General features: G+C 42.9%; 3 protein-coding genes across 9 annotated transcripts in view; 2 read left to right on the forward strand and 1 right to left on the reverse strand.

The window, feature by feature from the left end:
- Nucleotides 1-15,864, forward strand: part of cep170bb (centrosomal protein 170Bb) — a 17,671-nt gene extending 1,807 nt beyond the window's left edge. For 2 of the 7 annotated variants that reach the window (XM_007574732.2, XM_007574737.2), the window contains exons 4-19: nt 250-328; nt 439-497; nt 1,094-1,211; nt 2,094-2,747; nt 3,229-4,295; nt 4,464-4,640; nt 4,813-4,927; nt 5,097-6,800; nt 7,241-7,484; nt 7,565-7,709; nt 8,078-8,119; nt 9,679-9,816; nt 11,076-11,164; nt 11,236-11,329; nt 11,405-11,456; nt 12,134-15,864. In XM_007574732.2, coding sequence (XP_007574794.1) covers nt 250-328; nt 439-497; nt 1,094-1,211; nt 2,094-2,747; nt 3,229-4,295; nt 4,464-4,640; nt 4,813-4,927; nt 5,097-6,800; nt 7,241-7,484; nt 7,565-7,709; nt 8,078-8,119; nt 9,679-9,816; nt 11,076-11,164; nt 11,236-11,329; nt 11,405-11,456; nt 12,134-12,318 — 4,962 coding nt within the window. In that variant the 3' untranslated portion in view covers nt 12,319-15,864. Of the gene's footprint in view, nt 1-249; nt 329-438; nt 498-1,093; nt 1,212-2,093; nt 2,748-3,228; nt 4,296-4,463; nt 4,641-4,812; nt 4,928-5,096; nt 6,801-7,240; nt 7,485-7,564; nt 7,710-8,008; nt 8,120-9,678; nt 9,817-10,037; nt 11,165-11,235; nt 11,330-11,404; nt 11,457-12,133 lie in introns of those variants that run through there. The other 5 variants (XM_007574733.2, XM_007574735.2, XM_007574734.2 and 2 more) reach the window with 5 other exon arrangements.
- A 994-nt stretch (nt 15,865-16,858) lies between these two features.
- On the reverse strand, nt 16,859-20,807 carry LOC103153711 (protein LBH). Its single transcript, XM_016662131.1, has 6 exons — nt 20,716-20,807; nt 20,325-20,422; nt 19,195-19,308; nt 17,889-17,987; nt 17,174-17,333; nt 16,859-17,102 (listed from the first exon to the last, which is right to left on the reverse strand). The coding sequence occupies exons 4-6, from the start codon at nt 17,961-17,963 to the stop codon at nt 17,050-17,052; spliced, it is 288 nt and encodes a 95-aa protein (XP_016517617.1). The 5' UTR covers nt 17,964-17,987; nt 19,195-19,308; nt 20,325-20,422; nt 20,716-20,807; the 3' UTR covers nt 16,859-17,049.
- Nucleotides 20,808-21,141: 334 nt separating this feature from the next.
- LOC103153742 (tumor necrosis factor alpha-induced protein 2-like) overlaps nt 21,142-26,890 on the forward strand; it is a 14,037-nt gene continuing 8,288 nt past the window's right edge. Inside the window, exons 1-6 of the mRNA XM_016662119.1 lie at nt 21,142-21,303; nt 21,482-21,540; nt 23,702-23,806; nt 24,381-24,832; nt 24,905-25,116; nt 26,693-26,852. Of these exons, the coding sequence (XP_016517605.1) occupies nt 21,239-21,303; nt 21,482-21,540; nt 23,702-23,806; nt 24,381-24,832; nt 24,905-25,116; nt 26,693-26,852 (1,053 nt within the window). The 5' untranslated portion in view covers nt 21,142-21,238. The remainder of the gene's footprint in view (nt 21,304-21,481; nt 21,541-23,701; nt 23,807-24,380; nt 24,833-24,904; nt 25,117-26,692; nt 26,853-26,890) is intronic.

Here is a 26,890-nt window from a genome sequence, read left to right on the forward strand (position 1 = left end):
ACACACACACACACACACACACACACACACACACACACACACACACACACACGTTTCTCTAAGCATGCCCCGCCACCCTGTGACATCACAGCTCTCCACCAATCAGCTGCAAGAACACATTGGAGAGTCGATTGATATCAAATCCGATGATTTTTTAGAGTTTTTGATAATTTTTGTTGAATATTTTGTAGTTTATTAATAAACTGGATCAGAGATCAAATCTGATCTGATTTCTCATTTTTCCTGCAGACATTTGTGAACAACCTGCGGATCCCTGATCAGACCTACATCACACTCAAACTGTCCGACATCATTCGCTTCGGATACGATATCCTTCCCTGTGTGTGTGTGTGTGTGTGTGTGTGTGTGTGTGTGTGTGTGTGTGTGTTCACTGATCCTGTTCATGCAGATTTAGTTTTTCCTGAGCCGCCTCTGCACATTCTCACGTCTACGTTCTGGAGAAAAGTCAACACAAAGTCCCAGAGGAGGCGCTGAAGGTCAGGTCACATTTCAATCTGCTGGCTGGAGTGTTGTGCAGGAATCTAGTTTATTATTTCATCAACTTTCAAGTGGATTGATGTAAATTTGATCCAGAACACAAACAGCATCAGATTCTGAAAGACCAGTGCTGTTTGGGACAGCGTTGTTAAAACAGGAAGTGATTTTGATGCAGAAGAAAAAGAAAATGGCTTCCTGCTCTGCTGCTGCAGATTTCTTCTCTTTTATCTTGTTTAGTGAATTGTTACAGATTCTTTTAATGTATAAAATAAATTAAAAGCATGCTTTTATTCAGAATACCAACAATAAGAAATTAAAACATGCAAACAGAAGCAGGTTCTTTAAGGACAGCCAGGCATGTTGGGTGATGTAGTTTTATTCAATAAGTGGAAAAAACAGAAAGTATTAACTTATTAACTCATGCAGCAGGTTAATTGTGAACAGCTGCAGCTGTCAGAGCGTTTGAATCACAGACAGTTTCTCCTCTTCGTTTCTCTTCTGGATTTTTCCTGGTTCTGTTTTTCCTGACTGACTTTGTGCTTACGGGTCGCCAGGTGAGAACTTTGAGCTCAAACAAACGTTTTTGTTTTGACAGCATGAGAAGTACAGCAGTCAGCTGCAGATGAGCCTGAAGGCTGCAGAGGGGAGGAAGAGCGATGAAGAGGAGGGACAGCGAGGCGACAAGACGACGAGCACAAAGAGCATCACACAAGGTACGAACCCGAAACCCAGAGAGGAACCCGGCTGGTCCGGTCAGCTGGCCAGGAGCTGCTGCTGACTCAGGGATTTTCTGATGACCTGGTGCACATTTTACATTTTGCTGATCTGCAGTTTTAGTTCATCTCCAACATAACAGATTATGACAACAGGAACTTTGTTGCCATCTTTTCCTTCTACCTGGAGACTTGTTCTTGTTTCAGGACTCTGGACTCGGTCCTTAGAACCACACGTGGACTGGTTCCCTCCAAACATCTGTCCCATAAACAAATACTCACTCACTGTCTGGCCTTAGATAATCTGCTAATAGCAGAGTTAATGTTTCACTTTCTGCTTTTGCAAACTTTACAAACATTTAGCACACTTAGCTTCCTGTAAAGAATTTTTTCCAGATAAAATGTAAAGCACTAATTTATTTGGCTGTTTGGTAAACTTTTATTTTGAACAAAGTTCATCATCTGTGTTGAAATTTTGGTTATCAACTGGTAAGGATTTGTAATATTTATATTCATGCTCTTATTTTGAAATGGGTGAAGACTGTACACATCAGTTCTGTTTCCTCTCTTCATATTCTCTTTTTATCATGAATTCTATGAGCAAATGGTAAATATGCAACAAATGAATGAATGATATTTTAATGGTCTCGCTATGGCGTCTTGTACCAAAACTAACCATCAGCCAAACTCTTTTCACAAGAGTCAGGATTAATTAGTTCTTCCTTTATTTCCATGTAGAATGGAGTGAAACTGCCAAAACACAAATAACTCAGGATGAACTCAGAGCAGCAAACAGTTAGCGGTACCCCCCATGGTTACTTGGATGTAGACAGGAATGTGTTTCCAGAACCATCTTTTGGTAAATGTGTGTGTTTCTGACAGAAACCCCGGTGAGTCGGCCCACGCCTCTATATGGCCAGCCCTCCTGGTGGGGAGAGGAGGATTATGGGAGTAAAGTCCAAGGCAGCGACGAGCCTCATCCAGGTAGATGGTTGTTCATCAAACATCTGGAGGATTCGTACTTGTGTCTCATCAGCTGTTGTGTCTATAAACCAGATTTTCCTGGCTCTCTCTCCGACGCCCAACCAAAGACCATCTTCCCTTCCTACCACCGCGAGCCCAGCTACTTCGAGATTCCCACCAAGGACTTCCAGCACCAGAAAACCTCAGAGGCGGAGCTCCATGAGATCCCCACCAAGGACACGGACGCCCCCAACGCCCCGCCCTCCCCGCCAACCCCAACCCCGCCCGTCGTGCAGAGCCACGCCTCCTTCACCATCGAATTTGACGACTGCATGCCCGGCAAGATCAAGATCAAAGACCACGTCACCAAGTTCTCGACTCGCCAGAGGAAGGGTCAGGCGACCCCCGCCAAGACCGCCACCACCACTGCACCCGTAGAGATGATGTCAGCGCAGAGCAAGGTGGCTGATTGGTTGGTCCACAGTGATGTCAGCATGATGAGGAGGCATCCGCCATGCGAGGACGTCTACAGCACCAAGAGTGACCTTGCCATGAACATCAAGACCCTTAAAGGTCAGAGAGGTTGCTTTGGTATTACTATGATGCTGTAAAACATTATGACCACCTGTACAAAGTTCCTTCTTCACCAAACGGAAACAAAAATGGAGTAGCATCAGATTTTAGCGGTTGGAAGATTTCTATTTAGTCTTTGGCTAAAGTCCAGAAGCCATTTCTCCTGCTAGCACTAGGCTAGCACATTTGTTTTGGTTGTATTTACCCAGAATGCCCTGCGCTGTAGTCCACTTCCTGCTTTTGGAGCGCTCTCTGGTTCACTTGGTATTCACATATGCATTCAAACCAAACCAGAGTTCACTTCAACTGAACCCAGACCGAGGTTTGTATCCTGGTGTTTGGTTTTTGGTTGATTGCGCATTTAAACCTCCCAAAATGAACTGGACTTTCTAGATAAACACACTAGAGTTTGATTAAAGAGAACTGGTGGGAATGCACCCTTAAACATAAAAGTGTATTGATCAGATTATTCTTTTACCAGGTCATCATCATGAGGATGGAACCCAGAGTGACTCTGAAGACCCGGTTCTCAAAGCCAAAAGTAAATCCCAGCACTCTGTCCAGTCAGAGCAGCCTGATAAACCTCAGCAGACGGTCCAGTCCAGTCAGCAGCCGGTTCCAGCACAGAAACTCCACCATGTGCTGCAGTACTCTCCGCCCAGACAGGCCCCTGCCTCAGCTGTGGCCCCTGATCAGCCCCTGTCCCAGAGCCCTCCCCAGCTACCGTCGCCCACAGAAATGTCCAAACAGGGACTGTCTGAGCACCTCACCCAGCAGGCCTTCATCATCGAGTTCTTTGACGACAACCCGCGCAAGAAGCGTTCACAGTCCTTCACCCACAACCCCGCTCACGGCGACTCTTACTCCACCCTCAAGGCCAAGATGGAGCGACGGAAAGGCGGCGAGAGGCCGGCATCGATGCATGGACACATCCCTCCCACTCAGCAAGTGACGGTTCCCCTGAAGGGTCAGGGCCACAGTGGCCCTCAGAGGTCAAGCTCTCTAAAGCGGGAGAAGACAGAAGGGGAGGCAGGTTCATCAGGCTCCTCCTCTCGCTCTTCATCAGGCATCATCATCAGACCTTTTGGCAGTGTTGGGAAGAAGTCAAAGCTTGCCCAGGAGTTTGCTGCAGAGTTCCTGAAGGACTCTGGTCAGAAGGATTCCTCCCCAACCAGAGACAAAGTCTCTCCTCCACCGATGTCTGCCCCACCAGTGATGGTTTCGCCCCCTCATGCCCAGATCCCTTCCCCACAGGAACCTCCAGCACTTTCTTCAGTTTCCTACCCCTCATCCCCGTTACAACCTCCAGTAGCCTCAAAGTCCTTCAAACCAGCCACTGGTCCAGCCCAGGTGGCTCCTCTGGGCCAACCATCTGGACCACACATGTCCCCCATGTTGTCTTTGGGAGTCCATGGGGGAGACCCCAAAATTTCCCAGAGGATTGTGAGGAATGAGGAAGATGACAGCCTGAGTGATGCCGGGACTTACACCATAGAGACCGAGTCGCAAGACAAGGAGGTGGAGGAGGCCCGCAACATGATTGATCAGGTGAAGTCACAGTGACCATTAGTCAACACATCAGTATGAACTGTATATTTCTTAACTTTATGAAAACAGGTTTAATTGTAACAACTGATGCATGAAACTTCTTGTCCTTCTTGCTTTTTCCTCCTGTGTGGTCACACCACCGTCTCATGCATGCCCTGTGCCAAACAGGTGTTTGGCGTCCTTGACTCTCCAGAGTACAGTGACGCGACCACAGGAGTCTATAGACCGGTCATACATGAAGGCAAAGATGAGCACCATACCTTGCCTGGTGATGGTACCAGTGTGGACCTATTGCATGGCTTTATCCCAGCAGCTGTCAGTGCCCCCCCAACAGGTCCCACACAGGTAACACTGGAAAAGACCCAGGACAAATGTTGGAGCATGTTGTTGTCCAAGTGCATGCACACTGGTGTTTGTGCTCCATTCCTCATGTTACCAATTTCTTTCTGCCCAGTCTTGGTTGGTTCTTTGTTATCCTGGTGTTTGGCCTTGTTGTTCATTACTGTTTGTGTTCTAGGTTCAGATTCACGCAGCCGATCTTGAAGGACCTAAATGGGTTTCTCGGTGGGCCAGTCTGGCTGACAGCTATGCTGAACCTGGTTCTACTCCTCCTCAAGGGGAATGTCTCGAAGGTACTTAACATTTTATCTCATTAATTAAACAAAAACAAGTATATAATGTAAAGGGCTGTGGATTAAAATACACAAATCTATTCAAAAATGAGTCTGTAACATGAAGAAAAGTATAAAAATTGAAGGATAATAGTGACCCAAGTTGAGCTAACAAGATGTTGTTTTACAGATTTGCGTTACATGAGTCAGTCAGTGGGAAGCTACAGCTATGACACCTCAGAGTCAGAGACGAGCCACAGCTCCAGGACCAGAAGGCTGCTGCCTCAGGTTCCTCCAGACAAGGTGGAAAGTGTCACTCCAAGCATCCTGATACGGCATGAATCCTACCAAGGTCATAAATCTGTGGATAGAGTTTACGTTCCTCCCTGTTCCCAAGACTCCACCCAGCACCTAGCCATTCAGGATGACGTGGACCCAGACAGTCTCAGCGATGCCAGTCGCTCTGAGGATGGACCCGCTCTGGTTAATGCAAAGAAAATTGATGTAATTACCGGAAATGTGTCCCCAGTTGCTCCCGGCTATCAGTTTAAAGTTCAGGAGAAAGTTTCTCCAACCAACAAATCCACCTTCTTCTACATTGGTGCCGAGGATCAACCAGGCAAGCCTGAACAGGCCCGAAGCCCCGTACAGGGTGAGAGGACTCGAGAACCTCCGGCTAAAACTCCTCCAACAACAGTCTTGATCCGTCACTTGAGTGGACATGAACCCAGAAGGACAGGCGTCAAACCCAACAACTCCGCTCCAAACCTCCAAACACAAGACAAAGACTCTGTTCCTACAAAAGACAGCTACATCGTCCGTCAAGAAAGTTTCACCAAAGATCGACCCAGTGACACCGTCCAGATGAAGAAGCTTCCCCACATCTCCAGCCACCCTTCCATTAGAGATATGGAACAGAGCATCCAGGAAACACAGCCCTTCCTTCAGGAGTCAGAGGGAGCGCTGTCCTCTCTGGACACCAAGATTCCTTCTTCTGGTTCTGGTCGTAGCTCAAAGAAAGAGGGTTCCTCCACCCACATGGATGATTCTCTCTCTGGTGAGTCAGATGTGGATACAGCTAGCACCGTGAGTCAGGTGAGTAGCAAAAATGCTCCTGTTAACTCCACGTCTAAAAAGCGACCTGCCATAAGCAGCCTTCAGAAGGAGAAGTCCTCTTCTAGCCCGTCTATCCAAGAAAAGGGTCGACAGCTAAGTGCTCGAGAGCGGCTTTCTGAGAAACGACGCACACAGACAACAACTGACGTGCCAAGCAAGGCAGAGGCAACAAAGCGTTTCCAGATGCGCCGCAGTACAGGAAACCGTGGTTCTCTGGATTTATCCGAAGGTCAACAAGGTACTGCACCTAACTGGACTGAAACTACTTCATCTGATCATGAAATTTTACATCCCTCCAGCCGTACCAAGAAAGTTATTGCCCCTCTACAGAAAGAGGACAATGGAAAGACACCTAAGTCAGCAGCTCAACAGGTTTTAACTCGTTCTAACAGCCTGTCAGCACCAAGGCCAACTCGAGCGTCCATGCTGCGACGTGCCCGCCTCGGTGACGCCTCAGACAATGAGGGCACAGAGACCGATCGGACCTCCCAGAACTCTGATCATATTTCCGCACCCCCTAAAGCTGAAGGTAAGAAGCTGTCCAGGCTGGACATCTTGGCGATGCCCAGGAAGAGAACCGGCTCATTTACGACTCCAAGTGACAACGAATCCTCGACAAGTCGGTCTGGCTTCTCTGGTCGCAACAGTGAACCAGCTGTCACAGCAAGGAAGACGTCTGTTGGTGATGCTCGCCAGGCAGCCAGTAAAGGCGGCGGAGCTCCGGTGAAGCAAACACTGTCACGTACCCGATCAAGCGGAGTTAAGCACCCCAGTGGTGGTGAGTCTACCAGGGATCCTCAAATCAGGCCTCCAGGGCCGGTATCCTGCAACATTTAGATGTATCTCTGCTGCAACACGCCTGAGTCACTAAAGAGTTCGTTAGCAGGACACTGAAGAACTGGACAACAAAGTGAGGCAGTGACTCAGCAATTTGATTCAGGTCTGTTGGACCAGGGACACATCTAAAAGTTTCAGGACACCAGCCCCCAAGAACACGAGTTGAGGACCCTTGGTCTATGTGTTAGCTTTTCTGACATGTATTTGCTAGTTTGTGTTGTTGTTTTGCCAAATATGAAGATTTGATTTTGTGATTCTTTTGGATTTGGAGGTTCAGTGTGTGTCCCTTTGTGTCTGTGGCTCAAACCTCGATATTTATGACATAGACTTTAACCATCCAAGCAGATAAACAGTTGACGCCTTTTGCTGATTATTTTTCAGGGTCGCGTCGCAAACAGAAGGGCTCAGACTTCTCATCTTCCTCTGAGGAAGAATACGACACAAACACTGGCTTCTCCAAAGCGAAGCGATCCTCTCATTCAATGACCGCTGGCCAATCACAGCGCAGCCAGAGGACAGCTGCTAGCAGAACCAAGTCTGTCTCCCTGGAAACCGAGGAGGACGAGGACCAGAACGACGTCGACCCGTACCAGAACTGGTCCACTCACAGCGCTGAGATTGCCAAGTAAGAGCTCTGCTGCCATCGGCTGCTCTCCTTCATCTCTCAGGCATCCACTGATAGTTTGGTTTGCCTTTCGACTGCAGGCTCAGTCAGGACCTGGCCAAAGATCTGGCCATCTTGGCGAAGGAGATCCATGACGTTGCCGGGGATGGGGATCCTCCTCCCACCACCACCTCCCCTAGTTCAATCCCCAACACGCCAGGCTCCACCATCTCTGCCCGGGAGGAGGTAGGAATCAAACACCCTCCCAACATGGCCACTACCACCATACCATCATGGCCTCCAAAACTGGGAACACGAACATCTATCCATGACCTACAGGGGGCAGTATCAATAACCAGAAGTTCTCTTCTTTCACATTTCTATACATTTTTAAGTCTGGATAAATGTGTCTGATTTTCCAGACACTCCCACAGCCAGTTAAGCTAGCTCATCTCATCCCAGTGTTCCCAGTTTAGACGCTCCTGTTTCGGTGTTCCACTCTGGCGCTGGTCCAGTCATGCAGGAAGCTGTTTGTTTGTTTGCAGGTTGATCTGCAGGAGCTTCATTCTGCTTCAGACTCTTACAACCTTTCATATGTTTGTTCTTCTGCAAAGACGCCATGTGTTGCATTTCTCCACGGGGTTCGACCGGCTCAGGTGTCCAACTCTGACTCATCACCCACCCGCCCACTCCTCCGGTTCCCCCTCCTCCGGTTCCCCCTCCTCCGGTTCCCCCTCCACCGATCCTAACACGCCCCTCTCACTGTGTTGGATTGTTCTGCACTTTTGAATTATTGTCATCTCATCCTGTCTTGTGTGTCCAGAGCACCAAGCTGGAGTCAGTCGGTTGGATGAATATTTAGTTCAACCTGAGACTAAACACATCCAGCCGAGGTTGTTTGTGCCAAATTTACTAATTTAATTTTCTCCAACTGAGCTGATCCCAGCTTAATAAATTCACTGTCATCAAATCTCACCTTGACTAACTATTGATCCTTGCACTGCACTGCTGCACCGCTAACACATAAATCAGTGTATCATCGGCGTAGAGTGAAAGGCACAATCACCTTATTTTACACAGTAGCTTTCCTTCCACGTTCCTGTGGACAGGAGTTTATTTATGGAGGCAAAAATGACCATTATTTAATAAATAAATGAAACTTTAACAAATATTTTGCAATACAGAACAAAATAAAGTGAATAAATATGAAAAAATTACATATTTTAGTCTTCAGTGTATTAAAGTCACATTCTTATTAAACTTGTACATTATTTTATTAAGACATGTAAATAACTATTCATAAATTTATTGATTTAATATGTTTTAAATTTTATTTGATTTATTAAATGTAGATTTATTTAAGTTAATTATTTATTGAATTGTGGGATTTTCTGATATTCATACAGGAACACCAAACCTGCAATAAATTATGAAAACATTAAAAGAAATATAAAAATTAGGTCTAAAATATATGGTTTACAAAAGCATATTTAACTTTTTAATTATTTCTGAAACATCTGAATGTATTTTTTGAAATTTTATTTCCTTTATTTAACCAGGTAAACCAGGAGATCTAGATCTCATTTTCAACAGGGACCTGGACAGAAATCTGCAATACACAGCAACCTGGTTACAAAATAAAACTAATTAATACATAAATAACTAACCAGCATCAGTCAGTGGGCGGGGCTAGCACTGAGCTAATTAACCAATCAGCTGATAGTTTATTTGATGAACCACAGTGATTTTATGTTTACTGCTTGACAGGGAAAAGCCAGTATTTATTTATTTATGTAATTTTTCAAAAACATTCCTTAAAATATTGACACAATAAATAATTGTAAAACTTTTTATTTGTTTAAAATCTTTAATTTAAAAACATTGTATTTTGTTTTGAGTTTTGTGGTTTATGTAGAGTAAGAACCTCCAGTGTTTCTGGTGTCCTCATGTCCCACAGCCTCCAGCTCCACCCTTAGTTCTGTTGATGAGTCTCCATCAGCCTGTGCTGGTAATGAACTGGTTTTACTGGTTCATGGAGCTGTGGCTGGGTTCTCTTGCACTCCCTGGTCCGACTTGGCGCTGTATCCCAGCAGAACCTGGACCTCCCTGTCGCTCCCCACCATTGCAGCTGCATGTTGACTTGGTGCATGCGTTGATCTCCAGCCTTTGCTGAACCGGAGTGGTTTTGGATCATTTGGGTGTACTCTCTTTCCAGCTGGTCCATCGTATTCCTGAGGCCAGCTTAAACTTCCAGAAGGTTCCTCCAGGTTCTGCGGCCATCTTGGACCTGGACGCTAATATGAATGAGGCAGAGCCCACTTCTTTGCAACGCCGTCCGTGGAACCGCGAAGAGGTCACTGTCCGATCCCACCAAGGCCGCGTTCACACTGCAGCTCAGCTCAACACAAAGCTTAGTCTGGGAACGAATTCCCACTAAACTCAACGTTCCTGGTTTTAGTTTCCATTCCTCCAGCTTCAGCATTTTTACGGTTGTTGGTTGTTTTCAGATCATTCAGGACGCAGCAGCTGATTTGTTTTATGATCTCTGAGCTGTTAGGAGGATTTCAGCCTCAGCTGATCCTGGATGGTTTAGGCGTCAAAATTACACGTTTTAATTCCTGGATTTATTCATCTCTGTTCAGAAAAGTTTAGATTCAAAACTTCACTTAAAAGTTATGGGAGATTTTAATTTCAATTTAAAATCACACAAGATTAGGACGGATGGTCTGCCCATCTCCGCCACTTCCTGTCTGTTAGCCCCGCCCCCTGATGTTCTGGACTTCGATTGGTCTGCTCTGAAACTCCTTTCATTTCCTGCTTCGTACTTGAAATCTTTTAAAACATCTTAACGACATGATGCTGCCACCGCCGAGCTTCACCCATGTGTTGATCGAGTCCAAACATCTCCGCTCCCGATCCGCCAGACGACATAAACCCAAAACCGAAGACGTCGTTTGAATCCTTCCAGGCTGCTGGTGGAGCGACGGCCTCTTCCTCGCCGAGCGGCCGTTCAGCCCGTCGGACTCTCACCGGCTTTTATTCTGACGCTGATTCATGTTTCTCACCAGAACCATCTGGAAACTGGGCCCAAAGCTGGTCTGTTTGTACATTTCCCATGAGTTGCATTAAGCAGGTTTCCCTCCAGTTAAGCCATGACATCGTCATCATCAGGGATTTTCAAATCAAAAGCCTGGATTAAAGGCATTGCAGTGTTTTATCACATTGGCATTTAGCAAATTTAAATAATGTAGTTATTCTAAAGGAGCAGAGCGGAATTTTGGTCTCATTTATTTGTCAGAATCATAATTTTGCTAATTTTATGTAGCATCAACACATCGTTCTGGTTTATGTGTGAAAGCAGCTCATGTTTTAGCCAAAGGTTAATCAGCTGCAGCAGCATCAGGAGCTCTAACCCTGAAGGTTCAGTCTGTCTCCTGATGGTGGCGCTGCAGGGAGTCTGATCTGCAGTGTGAACTCAGCCACGACTCCTCGTGTTTTCACTGAACGTTTGTCCGTCTGCTGCAGTCAGTTTTGGGTTTTCTGGGAAATCGGTGCTGATGATGAAGACGCTCGGCGCTCATCTTGGTCTCTGTGTTGTGAAAACTCTTCCAGGTGATCCTGGACAACCTGATGCTGAACCCGGTTTCCCAGCTGTCCCAGGCCATCCGGGAAAACACCGAGCAGCTGGCTGAGAAGATGAAGTACGCAGCGGTGTGAAGACTTTCTGCCTGCTCGGCTCCAGCTGAACTAACCGGATGGTTTCTGGTTTCAGGGTTTTGTTCCAGAACAAAGCAGATGTATGGGAGGAGATTGAGGCCAAGATCAACACTGAGAATGAAGTTCCCATTTTAAAAACCTCCAACAAGGTAACTGAGCTGCCATTTTTACAGCAGCATCCAGAGTTCAGCGCCTCCTATTCTAAATATTGTCTTCGCTTGCAGGAAATTACCTCCATTTTGAAGGAACTGAGACGAGTCCAAAGGCAGCTGGAAGGTATTTGGGTTCAATAACTTCTGGTTTTAGTTGTTTCCCAGGTGGCCTCAGAAAATACAAAAAGAAAAAAGAAAATACTAATTTAGCATTGATGGAGTGAATCAACCAGGCTAGCATAAGTCCATCAGATGTTGACGTTATTCTTCTTTAGTAAACAGGAAGTAGAGGTTGATAAGTAGCATGGAAACAAACTTTAGACGATTAGAGAGAGTCCTCCCGTCTGCTGAACGTTCCCACATAGAAATTTTCCCAAGATTTGTTCCTCTGAATAGTCTCAGACCCACCAACACCAACTTCAGCTTTAATAAACTGAACAAATTAAAATTCAAGGATCTGATTTGCTAATGGAGTGAAGCAACTAATGATCATGTCGTCTGCATAAAAGTTGACTTTGGATCTTAAAAATTGCTGCAAAGATCATTTTTATAAAAAGTGAAAAGCAGGAGTGCTAACATGCTGCCCTGAGGAACTCCTATGTCTCAGCTTGGCGGCCATGTTGTTTCCTTGGATGATCGCCGTCTGTTGCTTTACAGGGCGATTGCTGATGTCTTTCCTTCTCTGCATTTGTTTAATATTGGACCTAACATCACACAGACTGACAGTTTAAATGCATTTTTCTGCCTTGGATATTCAGCTTGTTTTTTTAAATGCTGTGTTTTGTGTTTTCTGTCTTGCAGTCATAAACACCATCGTGGAGCCTGGTGGGGGTCTTCAGGCGGCCGCCATCACAACGCCGTCTCTGACTCAAACTCGCCAAACCACCAAGGAGAAGAAACCCGCGACCAGAACCCGAACCTCCAACGCCAACGAAAGCACCAAGCGACCGCCTCGTGGGCCTGATGGGTCCCACCACGCGCCCTGAGCGGGCAACCGTAGCACATCGGGACAGACGTCGTGCATCCACGCCACTGCGGTGTGAGACGGAGTCCCGCTGGGCGCTGTGTTTGGACCGGCGTGGTGTGGATGCGCTGAACCTGTCCAGAACAAAGCACCCATCTGTGCCCAGTGATTTCATCAGAACATCGTGATTGGCCACAGTGTATCTTCGTAGAGCTGCTTTCTCGTCGCACAAGCTCAACCAAACTTAGTCAACACAGCTGCTCTCACCACGGCGTTCTGCGGACAGAACTGTACAGAAGTGTATTAATAACTTTGTGCTTTGACGATCTGTTGTGTTGCATTTGAACAGAGGATAGAAACATCCTAATAGCATTCTGTGTATCTTTATAAGGTTTTACCTTTCTGCCCGTCAGATGGGTCCCACGCTGCTTCCACACTTCATGGACCGGGTCCAGTAGAACACCTGCTGAATGTTTCTCAGTTCTGCTGCCTGACCGACGACAGCCAGGCTCTCCGCCTGCTCCATCTCGCTGGGATTGTGCTGCTTCTGCTGAATGTTGCGAGTGTTGAATGTGGGAGAGACTCTGTGAAATAACTGGAATGTCTGCATGAGAGAAAGCTTAACGACTCCGACTGGTCCTCGAACGCATCGCCTCTCTAAAGGAATGAATCAGTCTGACAGATGAAAAGTAAAGCTTATTAAAAAGACCTGAGAACTTCTTAAAGTGGAACTCAACCTGCTGTGGAAGCAAAGCCCGCCGCCCAAAAATCTCAAAATTCTGGGCGGAGCCAGAACACAGTTAGGGGCGTGGCTAAGCGTGTGAATGAGCAGAGCGGGTAAAGTGGGGCTGTGGCGATGGCTGTGGCCCTGTTGTCAGCTTAGTAATAGCTGCTATAGTTAGCGACTTTTTTTTAACAACAGTAATACCGACAAATCTAGCAACTTTTTCCAAAAAAAGCTTCTAGCAACAAATTTAACGCCTTTTTCCCCCAAAAATCAACAGACCAAACTTGCAACTTTTTACAAAAAAGCGACTAGCTTCCAACCTAGCGACTTTCTTTCTTTTTGTTTTTTTTACAGCGACTAGCGACTTTTTCTTCTTTATTGGAGACTTTTATTGTGACATGTGAAAACACCAGCTGCTGTCAGAGTGAGATGGTTTTATGGTTTTATCCCTGAACGCAGGGCTGTGTGACGTAGACATGAACCAAGCTGGAACCAATAGGAAAATACATCTGCAGTACCCCCATTTCAACCATAAGAGGGCAGCACTGAAATGGCTCTAGGCTAAATATTGCAGAATTAAACAAATTTACACTAAAATGTCTCATTTTACACAGAAACAAAGTTATCAACCTTAAGGACAAAACTAGACAAATTAAATGAAAACAGTTGATTATGGGTTTAGTTCCTCTTTATTGAGGAACTAAACCCATAATTGGCCTGGTTCAGTCTGTCAGTCACTAGGTTGTCTCCAACTCCAGGTCTGTAGAAATCTGATGTCTGTCTCAGTTTTAGAGAAGTGCTGTATGACAGAGTATTTGGAGCTTTACGCGGTGGGAGGGCCGGATCGATGTGTGAGTTTGTTTTTGTTTGTCCGTTAGCTGCTAGCTGCTAGCTGTGCTGTTGTTGCTGTGTGCTGGGCTAATGTTTGTGTTTTTCCTCCGTCTTTGTGTTAAAGCAGCTGTGACGTTCATATGTAGAGGACTGTACAGGCAGTGAAATGATCCGGTTCATTTTCAGATAAATGAACGAAGCTGTTAACTTTCGGCTTCATTAGCCTAGCTTAGCAAACGGTGGGAATGCAAACCTGACGCCGTGCTTGGCTTTCATTCACTTTCAAACAAACTTTTACTTTCCTATCCAACTGGCTTCATCATGGAACCAAAAAAGTTTTTGTTTCATTTAGTAAAACAATGAAATGTTATTTAAACCAAAAACAGTTCAGTAGAAGCTCAAGCTTACTGACTTATTTTTATCTACAAACACTGAGACAAACAGAGACTCAGTGATTGAGCTCTGGGGAATCCAGCACTGATTTTGTTTATTGTTTTTGTTTATTGCTGCGGCATTTTTGGAAGGTTTTATTATTCAGCAACTAGATAAATATGAGACAGTTGAATATATCGTGGTGTTTATTAGGTTACACAGCCCAAAACTAACAGAATTAATCTGGGTCATTTATCCTGTCATAAGAGTAGGAAACTGGGGTTAATTATTAAAAGTTATAGTTTAAAACCAAATCTTTAGCTGGCAAGCTAAATATTTAGTTTTAAGTAAATATGGATTTTGGAGCAAGGTAAATATTTAGCTTGCTAACTAAATATTTTGAAACTGACATTAAACATTTATGAAAAAAATTGTGAAAATATGACTTTGAGCATTTAAGCCCATTTTCTTCCTTATGGCAGGTTAAATAACCCAAATTATTTTTTGTTTTTTGGTATCTCATAGTAACCTGATATTTCTGTGTTGACTGACCTAGACAGGCATCTGTTTCCACTGTAAGCGCTAAGCTAGGCTAACTTCACTATGGTGATTGTTTTGTACAAAAACACGATTCAATCTCCAGCAGAGATGAAGGATTCTCTATGGAAACCTATAAAACCACTTTAGAGAAATAAAATGCTACATGGCTTGCCATAGATATGACAAAGTTTTGATTTTTACTTTGAAGTTTAAATATTTGATGGAAAGTTTCAGAAGTTTGACTTTTAATGTCAGAATTAAAGTCTAAATTAGGACTTTGAATCTGATGACAACTTCAAAAGTAACCATGACTTTTTTCATATTATGACTGAAAGTCTAAATTATTACACTAGTGCTCATATTTCTAACTTTGTATCTCATATTTATATCCAATTATTATCATTTAGACTTTTTTTAAACTTTCTACCACAGTTATGACTTTAAAGTCATATTTCTGATCTTGCATCCTATAAAACATCTAAGTTATGACCTTGATTAATTGCAACTTCTAAAAGTTATGATCCATTTTGCGATTATTCCTTCCTCTCTAGTGGCACATACGGGCCTCCATAGTTTCACTGACCTGTGGACTTGAAGTGTTGGGCTGGAGGAACCAGATATGGCAAACCTTTATTATAAAGTGCATGTTTCCTGCAGCTTGAGGCAGGTGAGGTTTCGATGCTAAATCACCAAATGTGCACTTTTTCCATCAGATGAACAAACACCTGGAGAAAACAGGTGGAGCTTTTATTTATCCTTCATGCTGATTGTTTGGAGAATGTTTTATTTACGCAATCCTGACTGGGCGGCGCTGCAATGATGCAACAGCTGCTGCTGCAGCTGATTGGTGGTCTGGACTCCATGCGCTCTGTGTTTTGTTGCAGTGCATGCAGCTGAGTAGGAACAGCAAACATCTGCTCTGTTTCTCATTTTTTATGCATCTGATCAGATTATGGTGCTGCAGACGGACATGCGTTACTAACAAATGTTTCATATTTTCAAAGGATTTCCACACATCTGAACTCTTTTGTTTATCATCATTTCTTTGTATCATTCTGTCATTTGTAATAAACTGACTCCATGCACTCTGTTGGTGAACTGCAGGGAGACGTTTGTTATTCCAGAACGCCGTCGAAAACAGAACAAACCCAGAAACCAAAAACACCAAGAAAACATCCAAAAAACTTAACTTAAGAAAAAGGTCATCAGTGGTCAAGAATTTTAAACAGCGAGAGCCGGAAAAACAAGATCATTACAAACCTGATGTGAGATGAAAACGTTTTCTAAAAATTCAAAGAATACGAAGAGAAATATACAACGGTAAAATTCCACCAAAAAAACCTCAAATTTTGAGATTAATTTCTTTGAACAATGAAAATTTTAGTTTGAAAAGTCACAAATTTTCAACTTGGAATTTCAAAAGTTGAAAATTTGCTAGGAAAAAAAATCAGAATTTTTTTTTTTATCAATCTCAGAAAATTACTTGAAAAAAATGTGATGTTTAAAACACAAAATTTCCAAAAGTCAAATTGTTTTATTTTTCATACTCAGAAATTTCCAATTTTTTTCGAGAAAATTTCTGAATTTTTTGGCTGAAATTTACTAATTTAATTTTTTATTACACGGCCCTCATACGCCATCATAGAAATATGTCAAAAAATTAATAAAACATAAAACCTGCAGTTGCCCCGAGGGAGACTTGTTCAGGTAAATCAGAAAAATGTCGCCCCCTGTTGGGAGGGTTTTAAAAACACTTAAAAAAACAAAAACAATGGCGTTTTAATCAGGCCTGAATTCAGCTGAAATAATTTTGGGTTGCAGCTCAGGAGAAGATCTCTGGGGAACAGAAACAGCAGCTGATTAGACTGAGGATGGAAACCAGGAAACGTGAAGAAAAAACAAAATAAACTTATTTAAAATCAACCAGAGGAAAAATTATTTTACATTCAGAGTCTGTTGGATCTGAAAAAGGAAAGGCCAGAAAACCAATAAATAACTCAAAATGTTCTTACAGAAAAAGAATACCTGCAGCTCCAATGTTTTGTAGATCATTTAAGGCTTTGTTTTGGTATTTCAAAATAAAAGCCCAGAGTTCATCAAACTATTTATTGATCTGTGAAAAATACGATTTAGAATAAATCAGGAGATGTTTCTTCAAAAAATACCAATAAAAATAAATGAATACATCAAAAGTTTTTTTTTATCATGAGTCCTCAGAGGTCAGCCGTCCAATCATCTCAGGTGTGTTAGCTCCGCCTCTTCACCTGGGTAAAACTGCAGCTGTCAGACTCCGCCCATCACCAGCTCTGGAGGCTCCGCCCCCTCCATGGGTCGCCCTGCGCAGAAACCACCTGCTGACGTCACTGAGGTCACGGACGAGGGGTAAAGTGACGGGTTGCGACCTCACCTGCCGCCTGCTGGTGGCGCTGTGTGACATCATTGCTGACATCATCAGGAGGCCAGCGGAGCTCGCCGCTCTCCACCTGGTCTGCGTCGCTGGGTTCCACCACGATGGAGGGCAGCCGCCGGCAGAGCTTTGGAGCGCGCTCAGTAGAGTCCGGAAACACCTGAGGGAGAGCCGGCCAATCAGAACGCAGCCAGAGCAGGAAGTAAATTCAGCAGCAGCGTCTCGTTAGAGCGGGAAACTGTCACGTTACGACAAAGCATAAAATTCATTAAAACGTTTAACGAGGTATGGAATTAGGAAAAATAAACTTTCATAATATAACAAAGCATAAATTTCATTAAAATGAAGAACTTGCTTGTTTGAACGAGTTTTAAATCTCCTTAGAGTTTTCTCTTTTTAACAAAGTTTCTGGTTAAGATGCGGCAGTAAAATGCTTCCATACAAAGGTCAGGTTCTAAAAAACATTCAGGTGTCCAGAAATTTGTTAAATAACATAATTACAGCTTTATGTGTTTCCTTTAATTGGTCTTTAAACTGTTTTTTTTATTGCCTGGATGAAGAAAGGCCAGAAAACCTGCTGTTGTGTTTCAGGTCAGAGTGGGACCTCCTCACAATAGATGGTCTTTGAGCATGGCTCTTTCTGATTGGTTCCTGTGCAGGTTTACTCTGGGCTCATGTGGGATTTGAACCCACAGCCTCCATCAGTGTCGCTCACCTGTAGAGAAGTTGCTTCCTCTGGTGGAGCTCCGCCCACTGCCGAGTCACAGGTGTTCATCACCTGGTTGGTCATCTCAGCCAATCAGAGTTCAGGAAGCTGAGGATGATGAGAAGGAAACAGGATGTTCAGATTGTCCTTCGCCAACGTATTCACACACCACTTAAACATTCAACACATTCCAACCAGAAACTGGTCGGCTGGTTACAGTTAAAAATCTGAAAAGTGCGGAGTGTATTGAGACAGGCGGTGTGTGTGTGTTCTTGTGTGTCTGCACAAAAACACACACACAGACACGTTGTGTCTGTTGAGTGGCTGTTTCTGTTTGTAAAAACGCATGAAAACAGCCACTCAAGTTCTCACTGGTTCCTCAGAATCAGAACCCACAGGAGAGGAAAAGTACGGAGCTAAATTAGGGCCGCAAAGTTTATTCAAAAGGGAAGAAAATGAAAATGAAAATTTATTTTGGAACTCGGGGGGGGGGGGGGGGATAGAACTAAAAAAATAAAGACCTGAAAAATAATTGGAACTGAAAAAACATTTCAAACTGGAATGAAACTGAAAAATAATTGTGAAACAATTTGAAACTGAAAAAATAAACTGAAAATAAAGATTTTAGACTGAAAAATAAGGATGTGAAACTAAAACAAATATTTAAAATTACTTTACAAATTCAGTTTTTGTTTTTTTCATTTTCAGATTTTTTTTTTTAGTTTCAAACTTGTTTTCTTCTGAACAAATTTCATGACCTTATTGTAGCTCCATAAAAGTCCCTCTAGCTGGATCTCTGGGTTCTTTCAGTGGTTCCGTTGGACCGGCAGTTCGTCTCTACTTAATGAAACATTTGATTCTTGGCAGCGAGCACAGAAGCTTTCTTTCACCAGTCAGAAATTTGAATATTTTCCTGGAGCGGAGCCCGAGCCGAACAGCTGCACGGCGTGTGTTCCGCCAGCAGGGGGCGGCGCTACGCCTCCAGCCGGAAGGGAAAAGGAGAGCGGGCGGATCGGACAGGTGAGACCAGATTCAGCAGGTAAGCTAAACCTGTGGAAACTCCTGGATTATTCAGCGCCAGTATTACGCCGCTTTTTCCACCAGACCTGCAGAACCGGGCCGCCAAACCGGGTTGCCATGGCAACGGCTCAGAAATACTGATAATCTGAAGTTTCTGCAGGTTAAAGTTACTTCATCAACATTATCACATGCACAGAAAGCAAACCAAAATCCCTGATCGGTTACAGATCTCAGCATTATTTCTGTTTTTAAACATTTTATGAGTGAAAATGAAGAAAAGAAAAAAGAGTCTCACCGTTTGATCTTTGATCCGCAGGAAAAAACTGGAAATGAAGCTGAAGCTGCAAAAATCCACAGGAGATCAGACACACACCTGTTGCTGCTGCTCTGGGGCCTGCCTCATGTGGCTCTGAAAGAGAGGGAGAGGGTGTGTGTGTGTGTGTGTGTGTGTGTGTGTGTGTGTGTGTGTGTGTGCTTTGCATGAAGTCCTGATTTGACTCTGCAGCATTTGCATGAAGGAGTGTCTGTTTGTTGTTTGTCTGAAGCTTCAGTTCTGATCCTCTTCATCTTTTTTTCCTCCAAACAGGAAAAAGTTCCAGGTTATTTTTTAAACTTTTCTTCTGATGACCTGAAAGTCTTCCAAGGTTTTGATTTGGGTTTTTCATTCTAAAAAAATAAAACTAGTTAAGATGAAAATTTTTGTTGTTTCAGAGACACAAAACTTAAAACGAGAAACTTATATGTAATCATGAGAAATAAACTTAAGGAGAATTTTTCTTGTTGTAAGATGTAAAACTCATTAAAACAAGAAAAATCATTTTTTATATCTTATTTCAAATAAAAAGTTCTGCCTGTAAGCAGAATTTTTCTTGTTAAAACAGTTTTTCATAACTACAGTCTTTTCTCATAATGAGAAACCTTCATGATGGTATAAAGACATAAAACTCATTAAAATTTCTATTGTTTTTACAATACAAAATTAGAAAGTTTCTCAAGAAGAGATTTGTTGCAACAAAAAAAACTCACTAAAAAGAAAAACTTTGTTTTAACAAGAAATATAAAACTCAGTTTTTGGCAACAAGACAAATTTTATGTCATGATGAGACCCTTTAACGTTTAGAGTCATATCGCTTTCAACAAAAAGTTTCTCTAGCAGATATAAAATTTGTTAAAACAAAAATGTTTTTTGTAACTATATTACTTTTATATCTCATAACGAGAAACTTTGATGTCATAAAGCTCGTTAAAATGACAAATTTTCTAGTTAAGTGATATAAAACACAAACAAGAATATTTCTAGTAAAGAGTTACGATCACTCAATTTCACATTTTAAAGAGACATGAACTCTTAAAAACAAGAAAGTTTCTCAGAGAACAAATATATATAATCAGAACATTAAGAAAGTGAACTCTAAACCTACAAACCTCGATCTGGGTTCGGTTAAAGTGAGCTCAGGTTCGGTTATATTGCCGTGAGCGGAGGCCGCTCCAAAAGCAGGAAGTGGACTGCAGCGCATGGCATTCTGGGTAAATTCAACCAAAACAAACGAGTTAACCTAGCGCTACCGGAGGAAATAACCTGTGAGGTTTAGCCAAAGACTGAAGAGAAATCCTCCAACCACTAAAATCCATGAGAAACAGAACCACAGTAGCTGGAAACGGAACAAATGTTTAAGTTTTGGTTCCAAATCGAACCGAATCTACTGGGGAAAACATCCTGAGAGAACCTGATCCTGTGTTCATGCTGCTATCAGAGGACGTATTTCAGTAAAAAAAAAAAAAAAAACAAGACACACCTTCCAAAAAAAAGACACACCTTCCCCATAAAACCTTCAGAGAAAGCCTGGAGAACCTTGACCCGGATAAAATAATGACTGGATCAAAGCTTAACGTCATCATTGAGGGCTTAACGTTAAACTTGAGGCTCGGATCCATTTTCTCTCCGAACACAAAGAGGTGACCTCTGCGCTACACTGACCTCTGCTGGTAGTTTACCGTCACTACATCCTCCAACCCCATTAGTGATTAGTCACTGGAAGATGTCGATGAAAATTTATTCAGATGTTTAAACTATTTAATAACGTTTGATGGATTAAATGTTTCAGTTCTTGCTTTATATTTATATCATATATGATATTTAATGAAATGATGTGACGTTTTTAATGAAATTAATAGTTTTTGATGATTTTTGATGACTGAAAATAGTCACACCAGTGAATCAGGAAAACACTAAATGAATGGATGAACTCCTCTGCAGCTCAGCCTGACTGATGTGGATGGAAAGAGGATGAGGATGATGATGCAGTGGGTGAAAGTGAAAGTGTTTCGGTCTGGTTGAGATGCTGAGGAGGTTTCAGGCAGGAAGCAGATCAGCTGCTGGATCCTCGGTTTTCCATCTGATCAGGTATTTTCTCTGTTTTTCTGCTCCTGTTTCTAAAACGCTGTATTCAAGTGAAAACGCCCAGATCCGGCTGTGACGTCATAAACATGGACGCTGATCCTATTAGGATGGTTAGAGAGGATCAACCAGATCAGATCCATCTCCATGGAAACAGATTCAATGTCTGATCTGATCTCTGCAGCAGAACCAGAACTGGATCAGAACCTGAGGACATGTGGAGGAGCCTGAAGAGCAAGCAGGGTAATATTATTATTATTATTATTATTATTATTATTATTATTATTATTAATTACAATAGTATTATTTATTGATTGCGACTAATTAGCAATTAATCTCTAAAATAGCAATAATTATTAATAATTATTGCTAATTGCCTTTTATTAGTATTAATTTTGTTTAATATGCTATTATTATTATTATTATTATTATTATTATGGTGCACCTGTAATACTGGAAGCTGCAGTATTTCTATGAATGACCACCAGAGGGCATCAGAGTGACGGTCAGGCGACACAGGCGGCCTTGGCTGAACGGAGCTGAACCTGAAAACGTCATTGATCCGCTCATCAGCTGATTATCAGTCAATAATCAGCTCATTATCAGTTAATAATAAGCTGATTATCAGTTAATTATCAGTTAATAATAAGCTGATTATCAGTTAATTATCAGTTAATAATCAGCTGATTATTATTAACTAATAATCAGCTGATTATTATTAACTAATAATCAGCTGATTATTATTAACTAATAATCAGCTGATTATTAATTAATAATCAGCTGATTATCGATCACTGAAACAGCTGAGAGGAAAACATCTGGACTGAACTGACTTCTGGTTGTGCCGCATTTGTGATGAGTGATGGTAGCCTTCCTCTGGAGGATGAGGAGGATGAAGAGGGGTTAGGTTTTGTCATGATGCGGATCTAAAGGAAACTGAAAGTGTTTGGGACCAGAGATGCTCACTGTCTGATCTGGACCGAGCCTGTGGAGCCGAACGGGAACCATGGTTCTGGTTCCGGACGCGTGGAGCCTCCTCTGCGTCTGCATGCTGAACAAACAGGGTGAGAGCAGATTTTAGCTTTTTACTTTTAACGCATCGCTGCAGAGCCGCTTCATCAGCGTCACACTGAAACAGGAAATCTCTCATTTGTCTGCTTCTGTCACTTCCGGGTCTCTTATTTGCGTTCATGAAAAAAACATTTATATAATAAATGCCAGTTTTAATGCATCGCAGTTAGAACAGAAAATGATGGCAATGAATAACTCCTCCGGACCCCGCCCTCACCGACGTTAACCCCGCCCTTGTTCTCCGGACCCGTCCGGCGGAGAACTGGTCCGCTCGGGGAGATGAGAGGAGGTATGGCGGAGCTCCGCTCCAACTTTACTGGGTTTTGGGTTCTGGCGGTTCTGATGGTGTGTTTGTGGGATGAATCTGTGCGGGAGATGATGAAGGTGGGGCGGTTCTAACTCCTCTTCATCGAAACTTTTCAATCAGATTTCAGCGAGCAGACCCCGAACGGGCCCGGTTTTCACCACAGAAACGTCTGTTTGGAGGTTTCTGTCGTTTTAAGATGAGAACTGGATCCGGACTGGATCCGGACCGGTTCTGGACTGGTTCCGAACTGGTTCTATAGGCTGTAATCTGGTCTCCGAATACGATGCTGTAATCTGTTATTCTCCGTTTTATTGTTGGCTAGTCTTTATTTACTTGGCTTGAACTGAAATATTTAACAGGAATTCTGGGTAAATAGTTTTTATTTGTTTTATTATGAACGAGAACTGAATATTGAACCTTTAAGCACAGAAGAAAGAGGAAAATTAACGCATTTCTTTTTACTTTACTTTGATTTGTAACTGATATATTATTTAAACTATCCACTGTCTTAATAATTATAACATTGCATGTGTGAATTAATAAATTAAATGAAGCTCAAACTAACAAATGCAGAATTATTATTTTTTAACATTTTTATTGATTTTTTCTTTCAATCTAAAATATGGTTTTTGAAACACAACTGTTAGAATAATTAATAATTCCGATATTTATAAATAGAGATGCAATATGGAAATGTTATATGTATTAAATTAAAACCTAGCCAGAAAAGGCTAGGTTTTAGTATTTTGACGAATTCATTTTTATATTCAGGAGGTCATAATAATGATCTAATTATTATAATTGATAAAAAAAGACAATTATTTTGTGAAATTGAATTAATTTCACATAACACAGCCAGCAAATGCTATGTTATTATGTTTCCTTAAATGTATTTATTTTATTTTCATGGGCTCGTAATAATAATTTCTAACAATAGTTAATTAAAAATGTATAAAAATGACTTTTCTGTTTATTAAGTTAAAGAACGTGTTTCCAGATTTTAACTGGTGTTTCCCTGATGTACAGCAGGGGGCGCCGATGAGAACCCCGGAGGACCCCGGATGAGACTCCCCAAGATGAAGATCCCCGCAAAGATCTGGAGACACCGCAAACATAAGAACCAGCATGGAGGTCAGAACCTGCAGACCAGAGCCGCAAAAAGAGGAGGAAAAATCCTGAGAGGTTTAAAAGAGAGATTCTCTGGGAAAAAAAAAAGTCTCACTTTGAAAATTTCTAGAAAAAAAATTAGAAATTTTGAGATCAATCTGAAAAAATTCTAAAATCCAAGAACTTTCTGTCTTTAAAAAGTCTAAAATGTGACAGAGAAAAAAAAACAAGGAAACCTTTGAATGTGAGAAGTTGCTAATTTTCTAAAGAAAAATCTGGATTTTTTTTTATTATTTTTTTTTTAGAGAAAACCTGTAATTTTCTGAATTTCAAAAGTAGAAACATTTTCAGTTTTGGAAATTTTCTAAGTTTTGAAACACTTTTTTTTCTAGAAAATATCTGACTTTTTTCCCAGCAAATGTTTGACTTTGAAAAGTCAGAAATGTCGTTTTTTATTGTTTAATAACATTTCAGAGTTTTGGGCTCGTCCATTTCTCCCCTGGGTGCAACACGCTGTCGTCTTTTAGGACGAAGGTCTAGTTAAATCATTTAGATGGAAGAGCTGCAGCTTTCTGTGTCTCCGTGTCGCTTCCTGCAGACGACCAGCCGGACGGCGGGCATGAGGAGGAGGAAGAGGAGCAGCAGGAGGAAGAGCGGCTGGATGACCTCAGCAGGAAGCTGATCCTCAGGGAGGAAGAGCTCTTCACCCAGGACGGCCGCAGTGAGGAAGAGGAGGACCGGCTACTGAAGGACTTTGAGTCTCTGAGCGTCCGGGTCTGGATGGCCATCCACAGCAGCTTCGTTACCACGGCGACCCCCGCTGGACGGCCGGACGTCCTGAGGAGCGCCGTGGACACCATCCTGCAGCAGGAGACGCAGGACCAGCGCTGGACAGAGCGTCCTGCGGACAGCGCCCCCGTCTGGCGACCGCTGAGGTGGCTGAGGACGCACAACCTGCTGCTGCAGAAAATGGTGGAAAAACAACTGAAGGACGCAGAAGAGAACGAGACAGGAGACACTGGACAGCTGTCCTCCGTCACCAAGAGACAGGTGAGGATGGATGGATGGACGGACAGCAGCAGCAGCCTGACTGATCCTCTCTGCCTTGTTTCACCTGTCCAGGTGTGCCGCCTGGGGAAGCGTGTGAAGGAGGACCTGCTGACGGCGGCGGAGGCGGTGAGGCACTGCTACCCGTCCAGGATGGACGTCCTGAACATCTACGGCGGACTCTACCACCAGGCCTTCGCCGCCCGCCTGGCCCAGCTCTGCTCCTCCGAGCTGGACCTGGACGACTGCAGCTACCTGCTGTTCTGGGTCAACCACTACTATCCTGAGTCAGTTTCCATGGCAACCGTTCACGCTGTTGCCTTCAAACGAGGCTTCATTTGCTTCTCTTCGTATTGTAACTAAATCAGTAGCTGTGCTAACCCTAAAATGCTAATCAAAAACAATAGTTCGCTAAACAGAAAATCTTAAAGTCAAAACCCAAAATTTTAACCCAGATGTGAAACATAACCGAACTGAAAGGTTATGAAGGAACCAGAATTTATCCGGGAGGTTGAGCTCAGTGCCTTCAGAGGTTCCTGTGTCGTTTCCTTCACTGGTTCTTGGTGCTGGTAGTCATTTCCTTTCTTGGTATCTTGAGATGAACTGGATGTAGTTATAAACATCCCCAGGCTCTTCTCTATAAAGCTGCATGAAGAATAAACCAGTTTGTTCGGTTCACATGTTGCATCATCTGACTGCGATCATAACAAGTTCAGGAACCTTCTGGATCTCGGTTCCCTGGTTTATTTTGGAGCGTTTGGTGGCTAGCAGGTTGTTTGCTGGCCGTCAGTGTGGATCCCATTCGGTCGTAAACATCCTGATTTCTGTCAGGATTGGATTTGTTTTGCCGTGAGTCACTCCGCTCTCCGTGGGCACGGCCTTCCTGCTTCACAGGACCTTGGTACTTGGTCTTAAATTAACTTATTTATAACTTCCTCTCTTTGGCTCAGGAAATTTCCCTGCTTGGATGATTTTTAAAGTGCAAGGCGATATTTTCAGGCTCTTAAAGTGAAAAACAAACAGTTCATGTCAATTATTAAACTAATTCAGCCTAACTAACGACGGAGCTTCGGTCAGAAAGCATGCAGGAGATTTTAAACTTCTAGTCCTGAGTAAAAGTAAATTGCTACGTAACATGAAGTTATATAGCAAACTTAAAGTTTACAGGACAGCCAAGTAAATTAGCACTTTAAAATTTAACTGGAAAAATTAAATTATGGGAAGGTAAGTGTGTTAAACGTTTTCAAAGTTATCAAAAGAGCTAAACAAAATATTAGCCGTGCTATTAGCGCCTTAGCGTATTTAGCAGAAGGGTTCCCACCACAGAGCCGATTAGTTTTCTGTCCTGGAGGGACGCAGTCCACGAGGACAACGTCCCATCCATGGCATGAAGTTGTGGTAAAACTAATTTAGGAGAAGCTAAGTTAGTTAGCCTGCCCAGTGCTAAATGTTTTCCAAGATAGCAGAAAATTAATGAGCTAAACCAAAAATTAGCTCTACTCACATTAGCAGAAGTGTGCCCACCACTGCAGCCATGCAATATATAATTTATAACAGATCTGGAAGCAGAAGCTAACTGCGCTATGTGTTCAGAAGTTAGCAAAACACTTTGTGCTAAAAATTAGCTCCACTTATCAGTAGCTTTCGCTCTGTCGATGCCTCATCCAGGGAAACGGTAAAACCAGAAGCTCTGAGCAAGAAAAACTTTCTATGGGAGCAGAAAATATATTTAGTTAAGGGCAGCAGTGACTTTATCGATGTTTTCTGTAAATAAAAACAGCCAAACAGAAGCAACAAACCCAAAATGTTTAAATGTTTTTCTGCAGAAGTTTTATCTTAATGAGTTTATTTTGGATCCTGCAGTGAAATCCTGAAACACAAAGAGCTGGACGGGATCAAGACGGCCTGTCTGGGTTCTCTGCTGCAGCCGGACACCCTGGGCCGTCTGGAAGAACAGTACCTGAGCCACAGACAGGTGAGCCACAGACAGGTGAGCCACAGACAGGTGAGCCACACAGACAGGTGAGCCACAGACAGGTGAGCCACACAGACAGGTGAGCC

Source organism: Poecilia formosa, unplaced genomic scaffold, assembly GCF_000485575.1.
Source record: "Poecilia formosa unplaced genomic scaffold, Poecilia_formosa-5.1.2 Scaffold360, whole genome shotgun sequence".
NCBI lineage: Eukaryota > Metazoa > Chordata > Actinopteri > Cyprinodontiformes > Poeciliidae > Poecilia > Poecilia formosa.

Excerpts from the sequence above, each read along its gene's own strand:
- LOC103153711 (XM_016662131.1), bottom strand. The coding sequence starts at position 17,963 with ATGACCAACCAGGTGATGAACACCTGTGACTCGGCAGTGGGCGGAGCT. Across the intron at positions 17,334-17,888 it reads AGGAAGCAACTTCTCTACAG|GTGTTTCCGGACTCTACTGA; the intron begins GTGAGCGACACT and ends GCTCTCCCTCAG. Across the intron at positions 17,103-17,173 it reads GCGCCACCAGCAGGCGGCAG|GGCGACCCATGGAGGGGGCG; the intron begins GTGAGGTCGCAA and ends GTTTCTGCGCAG.